Source organism: Benincasa hispida, chromosome 9, assembly GCF_027475165.1.
Source record: "Benincasa hispida cultivar pf3 chromosome 9, pf3_genome.v1.1, whole genome shotgun sequence".
Lineage (NCBI taxonomy): Eukaryota > Viridiplantae > Streptophyta > Magnoliopsida > Cucurbitales > Cucurbitaceae > Benincasa > Benincasa hispida.
The window spans coordinates 86,617,806-86,630,412 of NC_143486.1; the positions used below are offsets into that span (position 1 = coordinate 86,617,806).

The 12,607-nt window shown below is 37.0% G+C and overlaps 3 protein-coding genes across 5 annotated transcripts; 1 reads left to right on the forward strand and 2 right to left on the reverse strand.

Moving 5' to 3' along the window:
• Positions 1–1,229: 1,229 nt before the first annotated feature.
• Positions 1,230–1,889, forward strand: LOC120086878 (uncharacterized). Its single transcript, XM_039043692.2, has one exon. The coding sequence runs from the start codon at positions 1,358–1,360 to the stop codon at positions 1,715–1,717; it is 360 nt and encodes a 119-aa protein (XP_038899620.1). The 5' UTR covers positions 1,230–1,357; the 3' UTR covers positions 1,718–1,889.
• A 50-nt stretch (positions 1,890–1,939) lies between these two features.
• On the reverse strand, positions 1,940–3,721 carry LOC120086877 (uncharacterized). Its single transcript, XM_039043691.2, has 2 exons — positions 3,287–3,721; positions 1,940–2,791 (listed from the first exon to the last, which is right to left on the reverse strand). Exons 1-2 carry the CDS (start codon positions 3,354–3,356, stop codon positions 2,187–2,189), a joined length of 675 nt encoding a protein of 224 aa, XP_038899619.1. The 5' UTR covers positions 3,357–3,721; the 3' UTR covers positions 1,940–2,186.
• A 320-nt stretch (positions 3,722–4,041) lies between these two features.
• On the reverse strand, positions 4,042–11,887 carry SLOMO (F-box family protein). 3 transcript variants are annotated; one of them, XM_039043690.2, is made up of 17 exons: positions 10,883–11,887; positions 9,081–9,333; positions 8,849–8,981; positions 8,112–8,211; positions 7,834–8,031; positions 7,485–7,755; positions 7,288–7,386; positions 7,108–7,196; positions 6,884–6,983; positions 6,625–6,795; positions 6,343–6,495; positions 6,083–6,243; positions 5,796–5,994; positions 5,215–5,678; positions 5,052–5,115; positions 4,536–4,622; positions 4,042–4,435 (listed from the first exon to the last, which is right to left on the reverse strand). In XM_039043690.2, the coding sequence occupies exons 1-17, from the start codon at positions 11,377–11,379 to the stop codon at positions 4,355–4,357; spliced, it is 3,120 nt and encodes a 1,039-aa protein (XP_038899618.1). In that variant the 5' UTR covers positions 11,380–11,887; the 3' UTR covers positions 4,042–4,354. The 3 variants fall into 3 exon arrangements, with proteins under 3 accessions (XP_038899618.1, XP_090174007.1, XP_090174008.1); XM_090317881.1 differs by having other exon boundaries at positions 9,081–9,240; positions 10,883–11,875; XM_090317882.1 differs by having other exon boundaries at positions 11,738–11,865.
• Positions 11,888–12,607: the final 720 nt, after the last annotated feature.

Consider the following 12,607-nt stretch of genomic DNA (forward strand, 5'->3'; position numbering starts at 1 on the left):
ATCAGAAGATCAAGTACTAGAGATTAAACCACATCGCATCAAATCAACATCAAGACCAACACCAACCCAAGTTCAACTCTACAAAACAAGTTTCTTCGAAAGCCTCGTGCGAACACTAATCCTCCAAGAAGATCATCAAGCCCAAAGGCTGATCATCCAAGAAGATTAAAAAGCCCAAAGTTCAATTTCCCAAGAAGATAAAAAAGCCCAAAGGCTGATCATCCAAGAAGATCAGCCCAAAGACCGATCATTCAAGAAGATCAACAGCTTAAAGACTATAGTTTATTTTAAAAGCATCAAAATATTATGTATTAGATATTGTACTCACTTTCAACAAAATTAACACAAATACAAAATTAATACAAATACAAAGTTCAAGTTTCACGAAATAAATTTCTCTTGAAATCTCGTGGGAACAAATAGTTCAATTGATAAATTCAAAATAACTTGATCCTTACTGATAATAGTTCAGTTGACAACTTCAAAATAACTTGATTTGAAATTTTTAACAAAGATATCAGTACTTCTTTGATTTTAAAAAAAATATATCCTTCGTTTGATAAAATCTAACATTAATGCACTAAAAGGGAATGTAACATGATTGTTAATAAACGGTTATGCTATAATCAAAGGTGGTAAAAGCATTGTCATCAATCAAAACTCGTGTTTCTCTATGGAGAGATTAAAATTAAATAAGCATAAAAGTTCTAAATTCAAACTATGGTTCAAAACTTAAAGTTTTTTCAAATTCAAATGAACATATTATTGATTAGTTTCTGAGTATTGTTGTGCAGAGAAGAGAATGCTCTATTGCAGGTGATGGAGAATATGAAATTCAATGGCAAATTTTGGTTTTTAAAATTATCATATTATAATATTTTTTTTCTTTTTTTTTGTGTGTGTAAAAATTTAATATTGTATGACCTTTTATTTTATTAAATCTTGATTTGTTTTTCATAAACTATGTTACACGTGACAAAAAAAAATCAATTCAATTTAAATAATTCTGGAAAGAAATCAAATTGATGTATAGGCTAAAAAAAATCAGCTTGACAGATGTACATTCTCCAACAATGTTCATATCTAGTTTCTTTTGATTTGTAAATTTCAATTTACACTAGAATCAGATTCCAACCCAAAATAATAATAATAATAACAATGAACTAAGACTCTGTTCATTAATGGGGAATAATTCTTCTCACAATTAAGCTTCTTCAAGACTCCTTCCACAGAACAAATTCCCTCTTCAATAACCAAAAAGATTCCCATTTTCTAAACAAGAAAAAAGCAAAAAAACAGTTCCATTACAACACCACCATAAGACTTCGAGAGAACTAGTACTTAGTTTTCCATCTCCATGGAGGTTGGGATCGGCGCTACGTCGAGGAGGAGCAGGTTTTCTTCCTACGACCGGTGGGTGGCAGTAGGCCTCGGCCTTCTCGCGGTTGTTTCGCCGCTCTATATCGACCGGAGGCCGAGCATCGAGGAGTTGGAAGAGGAGGAATCATCCATTAATCTTGGCTTCTGGTTGCCTGCTCTTCTCATGACCTTGATCTTCATTATTGCTGGAGTGCTTCACTTAGAACAGAGATGTGCTAGATTTGATGCTTATTGGATTCACAGAGTTGGTGGCTCTTCTTGTGGCATATTCATCATTCTTCTGCTTCTTGCATTTGTTTTGAAGTGTAAAGCTTCTTTGATGTTTTGGGAGTCTTAGAGCCTACCTCAACTTTCAAATTTCTTCTTTGTGTTTGCTTGTGTTTTCTTAACTTTCAAAAAACTGTTCAGTTTCATCAATGGACAGTAAGCTTAGAGTTGAACAAATTTGTAGCAGTTTTCTTTTCATTGCGTATTCGAATGGAAGATTATGCGAAGCGTTCTCTATTTCATATCGGTATTTCATCATCATAAATTAAAACTGATTCAAACATCACAGTACTTAATAAAGTGGAACTTTCTTTATCAACTCACTGAGGAAAAATGGCTCCCCTATGAGATCCAAGAATACATGAGATTTTACAATATATAATGACTTGATGACCAAATAGCACGAATTGAGCAATTCGAAAACAAATCGAAAAACAGAAAATCAAACAAAGAATACACTGCCCAGCCATTAACAAAGAAAATACATGGTTGAAAAGCAAGTAAAACCGACGTTTTTTGTGTTTGGATGAGACCTATGATCATAAACTAAAGGCAAATGCCATGGCAACCAAAGATGCTAAGGCTGATAGCAACATACGGGTGGTCGAAAACTGGCTATCAGCTCCACTGCATTGGTCATTGGCCCCACTGTAGCAACCGGGGCGCGTTAACTTGGCCACTCCTCCCTCAAAGGCAAAGCTGTTAGAGATGCTGCCATTGCTGAACAACACACACCAAAAGTAAGGAGAACCTCCATCTGTGCCAGTCACAGCAGCCCCAACTTCTGTGTTATTCTTGTAGTAGAGTATCTCCAAGCTCTTGTTATTCTCCATCAAAACATCAGAAAATGCTTCAGGAGCATGTACATATTTAGACTGGCAACCAAGCAACCGCCCCGTGATTGGAGCGAGAGACGAGACAACAACTCCACAGTTAGGAGCAAAAGTTTCAATAAACGCAGAATTCGGAGGCTTCATTCCGTCGGGACCTCCGACTGCTCCACATTTCCCTTGGTACGCCTTAATATACTGAAGAGCAAGGCATGCCAAGCCAGGATTGTCCTTTAGAGCAGATAACTTATGAGCAGTTCTATTCTTGTTAAGCACTGCGACTAGTTTATCAGCAGGGTTATCAGTCACATTTGCTGCAATTGTTCCAATCAATAGCAGTAAGTTTTCGAGTTCGATTAGAATCTAAAGTAGACAAAGGGACAAATTCATACTCTCAAGAACAAAAACAAAATCAGAAACTAGTCATCAAATAGGAAAGGCCAAACAATGTTGGTAAGGTAACACAGAAGTTCAACTTCAAAGCACATTTCTGAACTAAGAAAAGCTGTAGATTAGTTACAGATCTGAACTAAGAAATGTTCATGGCCGTAAATCAAAGTTACCAATCAACCATTTAGGTCAGAATGCAAAAACCCAGTAGCATTTTTTAGTTGAACATTCGAAAAGGAAGAAAAAACAGAAGCTCCCAAGTCAAATGCAGACAATTACAACATGCCCAGAAGAGAATCTTCAAATCTAGAACCAACAAATGCAAAGTACACAAAAAACTTGAAATCGTGAGCTTCAAGAACAGAAATGGCTGTTGAATTAAGAAGAATGAGCAAGTGGGTGCGAGAACTTCGACTTACAATCCGCTGCAGAAAAAACAGCGACGAACAGGGCACAAAACAAGAGACACCACAGAATCTTGGTCGCCATTGCAGCTGTCTTACGGAGAAGAGAGAGGGATGAAGAAATGAAGAAAAAGTAAGATTCAAGCGATGGAGAAACTTGTGTTTCACTCAAAGGGCAGCGGCTATTGAATTGGCTGAGTGAGAGACAGCCAGTAACCACAAACTGGAAAAAGGCTTTTTCAGGGCCCAAACCAAACAGATCGGCTGCAGCAATGAAATCACCATTGCCCAGTGCCCAGTGACGCAACTAACCTCAAAATAAAAGAAAAATCGTTTTGCTTTGTTTTGTTAATAACACTTCACGTGTGTTGGTTCCTGAGGTCTTGTCGGTGGCTGTTCGTTTATTTCTCAAACAAAGCTGTCTCAATGTCCTAATCTACCTTCTCCATTATAATATTCCATCTCTGCTTTTGAATATGCCAACAAATTTATTGCGTGGAAGTGCTCAAAGTTTAGTGTCGGCACCACAACGATGACCCGTTTCAGATTTTTCCATAAAAAAGCTAACTTTTTAACATCCCATAAAATTTTGGAGCTTTCCATATTTTACTTGCTCCCCGACAGATATCAGTCAAATTTTCTTAATATCCTAATCGAATCAAGGGATTGATTGTATGTTTTTCACGGTAATATTAAAATTAAACCATGATTGTGAGAAAACAATGACAGTAAGAATCAGAAATGTAATAATAGGATGAATGGTTCGCATATGAATGAAGAAATTGATTGTTATCGATAGAATATTAATAATAATGTGTGCTCAATCATTCATTCTTAATCTCTCTCATAGACACTGCAAAACTGAATTAAAGATGGAAGGCTAACTTAGTAGGTATATCAATATAGACAGAAGATAACTTTTTTTTTAAGGTGCCACAAAGATGACTAACTATATACCCCAAGAAGACGGAAGCTGACAGAATTCAGGACCATCCATATACATAAAGTGACGAAACTCAGGTCGTCTCCAAGACTCGAAATTAACAAGTGGGAGGAAAAATTTGAAGGGAAAAGAAGAATTAATCATGTTGGAGACAGACTGCTGAAGATCCGCTTCAAACTCGGACAAGCAATTCGCAGTTGTACCATGCTAATAGAGGAGATCTGCAAGTAGAAGAAATATTTTGAAGTTAGCCAAAAGTAACGTTATCTTGTGCCAAAACTTTCAAACAATGTAGAGGAAGCAAAGAGAGACACCCTTTACCTTCGGACAAAAGCGGACATCCAACGTCTCAAGCATGCTACATTTCGATACTGCAGCTACAACCACTTCTTCCTCAATGTTGCAAGACTAGGAAAACACAGATCTAGTTAGCCTCGTATCACATGCATCTCTTAGCTCCCGTTTCTTTTTTCTTTGCTTAACAACACAGCAGTAAAAGATACAAAATATATATAAACAACTAAAATCAAATGATTCCAACAGTGGATGAATTCCTATCCCCCTACAAAAGTTGAAGTGGAGAGGGGGATGCAAACAAAATTGGGGTCCTTAAAACCAGAGGCCTACAGCCCTACACGGAGGGGGAGTGGGGGTCAGGGTGGGAGTTCAACCCAGTCATTGACTGAGTTCTTATAGTGTGGACTTGTGAGTTGTAATCTGTCTTGACCCCATTTTTTGTCCAACTTATCCCCTACTGTTAGTTTCAGTTTGTTTGGAAGACCAGATTTTGGACTATTCAGAGTGGACTAGTGTTAACATGGAAGAAAAAAGAATTACCTGAAGAAAGAGACTGGTCAACCTTGGGCAGTCGAGTTTCAAAACTTCCAAAGAGCAACAATTACTAGATGACAAAAACACGGTTTTAGCTAGACGAGAAAATGAAAAAGAAAAAATAAATGAATTAGAATTGTTAATGGAGCAAAAGGGAGGGGAGTATAACCTCAAATTGAGAAAGCATAGGTTGTAACAAGAAACGTCAACTTCCTTGAGATTTGAAGACAGGGAGAGGTTTAATGATGATAAATGAAAACAACGTGCAGCTGGAGGAATGTGAACCTTTCTAATATTCTGACAACCTACACAGTTAAGGTTCTGTAACAAACGGTTTGGCTGTGCAACTGGTTCCTCGATCTCATCAAGAGTGGCCTGAACAAGAGGAACTGGAATGCCGGACAATGAAAGTTGCCCAATGCTACAACCCCAATTTAGATCATGCATGTTCACACACCCATTTAAGCTCACATGAGTCAAGTGTGTGCAACAAGCAAGAAGCTCTTCTATGGCAGACTGACAAAGTGTCCCATAAGATAAGTCTAACTCTTGAAGAGCTGGAAGAGCGCCTTCCTTATAAAGAGGCTCAAGGGATGAGTCAGTTAAGTACTTGCATGCTTGTAGTTTCAATACCTTCATTAAGAACACAAAGAAAAAGGCATCAATACAACAGAAGTTCAGACGGGTCATGATAATATTTTTAGTAAAAATTAGATTGCCTAAACAGCATTATATCTATTAAAAAGGTACCTTAAGTTGTATACAAGACTCGAAGACTGGCTGCAAGCTCATCAGAAAGGTATATGATAAATCGAGCACAACCAACTTCAGAAGGCATCGCAAAGAGTAAAGTCCCTCTGAACCAACCGACGGACATGACATCAGTATTAACGACTCAATCTGGGGACACAAGGCAGTTGTTGCAGATAAACACTCGTCTTTCAGTTGGCTACAAAGGAAAAAGAAGAACTCAACGACATAAGCAACCAGCATCCATCAAATAGAAGGTGTCATCCTAATAATCATAACAAACTAACCCACAAAAGGAAGCATCCAATGATGTTAGACGAGGACAATTGATGGCTGCCTCAGACAATCCACCACAACCTTTCAACTCAAGTAAATCCATTCGAGGGGCCTCAAGTTTTAATTCATTCAATTTGGGACAGATTCCCAGGTTCAGTGACCGCAGTCCAACCTTAAGAAAGGAAGAGAAAGAAGAAACCCCAATCCTTAGCACCTGGGAGAATATTTTTATTGACCGAGAAAAATTCACAAATTGTCAGTTTTCACATACCGGGGAAAATGATGCTCTCTCAAGATGATCACAGCCATCTAGAGAAACCTGTTCAAGATTAGGACACTGAAGTTCAAGTGAAGTGATTGCCCGGCAACCAACAAGGGAAAGACTGCCTAAAGAACTGCTACAGAATCGAACAGCAGTCAAACTCTGAGAAAAAGAAACATGTGCACATTAGAAATCAATGCAAAGTCCTAACCAAATAATTTGTAAATTATGAAATCACAAGGACTAATACCATGACACTAACGGGTAACAGCGTAACACCAAGCAACTTACCTCACAGTTATCAAGAACAAGTGATTTCAACATAGGGCATCCACCACCATCACTAAAAACCTCACAAATCGAATTCGTTAGAGATTCACAATCTGTGAGGTCCACATCTTGCAGACTAGGGCACTGCAAAACCAATTTGGCCAAGCTCTCTTGTTTTTTCAACACTAATTTCTGCAAGTCCACAAAAGTACAGTCCAATGTTATTTTACACCCCTATAAGATGATAAGGAAGAAAACCTTAAGATACATTATAACATACTTGAAGTAAATTGGAAGTGATGTTGATCCGGTGAAGTGATGGACAATTAGAGACCATTATGGACGATAATTTAACACTCTGTAAACTCAAGTCCGAAAATCTGCAAGAATAGCAAAACAGATTCAACTCAAAGAAAAGAAGTGAAGGTCCAGTACAAAAGTCATTCTGAAAGAAATTAAGCATGTGATAAAAGCTATAAGTTGCTTGGAGACGAAAAGACATACTTGCGGCAATGGACAAGTCTGATATTCTGTAAATGAGGAAGATCCAGACAAACAGAAGTCAAAAGACTGCAATTATCAAGCTCCAAAACCTGCAATAAGTCTCCATTCCATTTCCAACTAATTCAGATACAGCATCAGACAACCAGAAAATAGAAACAGTAGAAATAGGTTATTTCAGACCTTCAAACTAGAACTACCGGATATTGCGGTCATTGAAGCTGATGTGATGCCCTCACAGCTGTGAAGCTTAAGCACGGTCAGCATTGACAGTCTTACAGACTTCAAAAGAAAAAGGAACCAAAACATCAGGAAAAACAAAAGGTCTGAAGGGAAAAACTAGTCACTTTCGCTCAAAATTTACTAAAATGGTATGCCACCTCCAAAGATATATTTGGGCAGTATGATGCATTCAGAAGCTGAAGATTCGGGCAGTTCGTGGAAATTTCACGTAATGTCTCATCGCTAACACATGAACAATTAGACATATCAAGAGATTCCAACTGTGGGCACGAAATAGCGGCTGCACGAATTGCAGCATCTGAGAGCTTGTGGCAAGAGCCTATATCCAGGTCACGAAGAAGGGGGCAGTTAAGAACAGCCTGTGCCATGTTGCTGCGCTTCAAGGACAATGTTTCAAGTTGTGGACATCTGCAAGAAAACATGCTTTAGACAAAGAATATATGCAATTAAATACAGTTGGCTTTAAGATACATAGACAGTAGCAACCTAACAGATATGCGTATAACACGGCATTTAGTAAGATGAAGATGACGCAGTCTATCATGGCTTATAGGTATCTCTTGTGTAACATTATCTAGCGTAGAATCATTGACAGTCAAACTCTTCAACAAATGGCAATCAGCAAGGGCGTGAAAAAAGTTATCTGCCAGTTGTCCTCTTCCCAGCGTTAAAACCTCCAGATTTCTGAGACAATAATAAACAATAAGCACCAGCAAAAAAATTCTCAAGAAAAAAGAACAAAATAACAAATTGGTGATCATTACCTTAAAGAAGAAACTGCTTTCATGGCAAGCAAGTGAACAGCAGGTACACCAGAGATATTGACCTCTGTGGCATTTGGATATCTTCCACACATATCCTCAACTGCAGCCAGAATTTATAATCAATTAACCAAATAGCTCCAAATCAGAATGATATTGTTAGAAAGTAAGAAAAGTAGAATATGATTGGACATTTGTTAATACAGAGGCACAAAGAAATACAATCGGATAAATTTATCCTGTATGGAGGGCAGAAAGAAAATATGACTGGATAAAAGTAGGTTAAACATGAAATACAATTGAAAATGTTGCATTGGCACTGTCACCAAGACCGCTACAGAGATTTGTCACATCCTATCACATTTATACAATTGTGTCCAGGACTCATTTCAAAAAAATCAAAGAGAATGCCGAAGCTACAAATAGCATGCAAGTTCTTTGACTCTTTCCTTCATGGAATATATACATAGTTAAAAAGATTTAGGGAGAAAAATCATACTGGGTACTTAACACAAGCTCCAAATATGTAACAGTCCTAGGCTTTAACAACATTTCATGAGTGCGAAAGACATTCCAGACTCGGATGTTGGATCCTACTATTTTTGAAGTTGCAACATAATATATCACCTCTATTTCCAAGAGGCAGCCAAGATTTTAAAAATCATCTCATTCTCAACTCAACTACTGTGGAAATTAAAAGGAAAAAAGAAGAAACCAACTACTTGAAAAACATCACCTACATTGTTCCATGGATATATTCCTATTTTCAAAATTCAAACACCTCCAGAAATCTTCGTGAGCACTAGCAGCTTGCCACTGCCTGCAGACTATAGCAGCTCGGCAAAGATTGATGTGATCCAAGAAAGAGAAAACCTGATATCAATGATGAAATAACTTCATGTGAATAAGAAATCCAAGAAATTAAAAAAATAAACAAGCAAGAAAACAATCATAATCTGTGGAGATGCATACCATATGCAGTAAATCATCTGTAAGATCCATCCTTACTTCAAATCCTTCTGATCTACAGGTATCATTCTCATTGATCCCATCATCTCTGCCAAAACTAGATTTCAAATCTTTGTCGCCATCAACTCTACTTGATGCAGAAGCATGGTATAGAAATTCATTCCTAGTCATAATTGAAGATGATCCATGAATGAAATCATAATCTCTTATAGGATTTCCAGCACCCAAAGGCCATGGAGTTGCAAATGAGCTCTCACTAGGGAAGATTGAAAAGAAAAGAAAATAAGAAACAATCATTAAAAGTGAATAACATGCACCAATTCTGATTTTCCACTTATCAGTTAGACTAACTTGTAAAGTATAGGAAACTAGATTGGCTGCTAATTTGACAAGATCTAATTGGTTGAGAGAATGTGAATTATCCAGCATGAGTATTACTGCACATACTTACTTCTAGTTAACTCAGAGTGTAATCTTTTCTAAACTAGAGATCATATGATACATCATCAACCGCCATGTGAAGGTCAGAGTTTCCAACAAAAGATCATATTTGGCAGTAAGACAAAATCACGGAAGGTACTAGGAGTTCTAACCCTGTACCAACCTAGTCGAATTACCATTATCTCATCCCGCGATGATAAACCTTAATGAAGACATTTTTTTAATTAGTAAATAGTAACAAAAGTGTAGTGTCTAAAGTACGTTTGCAAATGAGTGTGATAACTATATACCAAGGTCGATAATGCTTGAAAACATAAGGACTTGTTTGGGCATATCTTAAAAACAATTTAAAAAGTTACAAAATATTTCAATTATTGTTCCCTATTAAAATGGGAAAAACTTACGACTCAAATCTGACATAAATTTGATTTTCAGTATATAAATAAATCATGTATTAGGATAACCTATGTGCATTCAAACACACTAACTATCGTCGTACATGAAGGGTTGCTTCGAAAAAACAGTTAATAAGACTATCAAAAACAATAAAGATTTCCACTTTCAAACTCTTCTCCAAGAAAGACAACCATAGATTGAATTTCTCAAAAATAAATGATTTTCTATTTCATGAAAAGGAAACTTTTTCATGGTGACAACTCACTCAGAAGACTCACAACTGAAAAAGACTTTCAGATACCATCTTGGCACACCGTTTATAATCTAGAAAAGCCTAGATTTTTCAAGCAACGTGCCGCTTTTGATTAAGAAACACATTTCTAATTTAGAAATCCAAAAAGGATATCTAAAATACAATGATAAAGACTAAAGAGACTGCACAGTCTAATACACACAATAAAGATGGATGTTAGATATAGTCAATGTAACAACATATTGCCTCGTATTAGATACCACTTCAAGTATTCAAGAATAGAAGGTGCTATGCAATATAGGCTTATATACAAAAGTGAAAATCTAGAGAACAACTATTTTCCAAAAGCTAATATGTCAACGAAAGATGATACAGAATAGAAGCACGTCTAGATCATAAAAAGCGTAATTTTTCATCGCTAACTTGCAGTTCAAAACAGCAAATTATTCAGAGATTACCGGCACAAAAATAACAACAAAAAGCATGCGTTGATAGCTAAATTACGAAGAGACCTACGTATTCCTAAATGATGACCTCAATAACTGCAAACGATCTTAATCCTAAAACCACCACAACATCTAATCATAAATCCCACAAAGAAGGAACATTTAAGAAAAAACCCAACACCCCTTCTCAAAAGAAAACCAAGAAAAATGGCAAACCCATGGAAACCTTTGCATAATTCATATCCAGAAGCAGTCTACTAGTGACTCACATGAATTTAGAGTGAACTTTAGCGCGCTTATGGTGTGCATCCCGATCGCGTTCCTCATTAGAAGACTCCACCGTAGAAGACGGGGGCAAAGCCCAGCCGCTACTACTCTCTCCTCCCTCAGACTGATGCAGAATTCCAAAAGAAAAGTTCCAGGGACTAATAGCCCCACCACCGCCGCCGCCGCGCAACTCATCGTCCCAATGAGCGCCACCATCGCCGCCATCGTGCATTGCTCTGACCATATCCTCAAACAATCTAAGTCGATCACCATCGTGGCGTTCAGGCCCATCATCAACACCAATCGCAAGTGGGTTACTCCCTTGAGAATCATCACCATTTCGCACAATGTGATCAGAGTCATCCTGGTTCTCAAAAACCTCCTCACGCATCATGGGTTTCATTTCACCTTCTTCCTTCTTCGGTTCCTCTTCTCTTTCCCTTTCGCCTTCTTCTTCTTCTTCTCCAACGGTGAAGCATAAGCAGCACCAAATCGTCATACACTTGAACGCAAAGACAAGGTTTTGAACACGAACCCTAACTCACGATCCCACACATTTCCAAGTAATCCACTCCCGCTCAAAACCCAAAAGGGAAAAACAAACCCCAAATCCAAAATTAACCCAGAGAAACAAACAAACCCCAAAAGGCAGTGAAACCCTAGAGGGATTGAGAAGAACCCCACCAACAAAAACAACACCCCCAAATTGAGGAGATAATCAAAACCAGAAATAAAAGAAAAAAGGGGGCAAGAAAAACCCAAAATCAAGAGGGAAAAAGAAACTGAAAACAAAAAATGAAAAAAAGATAAAAGAAGATGAAGAAGAAAAGAAGAGATTTGAATGGATCTGATCGGACCTGAGAGATGCTTTGTGTTGTTGTTGTTGCTAAGTGGTGATGTAATAATCCCCCAGAAATCCCAACTTTTAACAACAAAGGAAGGAAAGGAAAAGAAAGGAAAGGGAGAGTTTTTATCAAAAACAGACAATTATAAGAGACTTTGTAAAGAAAGAAGGAACACACACACACGTCGTAGTTTTGGGGCTATTTCGCAACGGAAAACGGCGTCGTATGAGTTAGAACAAAAGATAAATATTAAAAAGAAAATAAGAGTGTGCGCGTGTGTTTAGAGTTTAAAAATTTGGGGAGTGGAGATTGTAGAACACGCGCCAATAATTCGCTCTAAAAATGGAGAAAAGATTGGGGTTTGAAGGACAGGTCTGGAGTGAAGCAGCAGGGTTTCTTACCATTTCCCTACTCTCCTAAGTCAAACTCGTTTCTTCATTTTCCATATCATTTCCAAAATATTTATTTTTTTCTATAAATATTACGATAATATAGTGTTCATTAACCATATATCATACCCTCACTTTTTAAAGTGTTATTTATATATGTCGATATTAGATATTATTGGTATCTATATAATTTATCTACTACTTATCAAATTGTGGTATTTGGTGGGTTTTTTAAGATACGCGATAAAATCCATGAAAATTTGAAAAAGTGAAGATTTTAGAGAAATTCCTTATTTTATATTTTGTTATTTTATTTTATTTATATATTATGTTTAATTTATTTTAATATTTATTTATTTTATTATTATATTATATCTATTTTAATATTACATTTTATTGATATCTGTGTTCATGTTGTGCTCCTCAAGTTCACAACACGTTATCGGCATGAGCTCCTATTTTTCTCACTAAAGGTAAGTCTTAAAGGTATGTC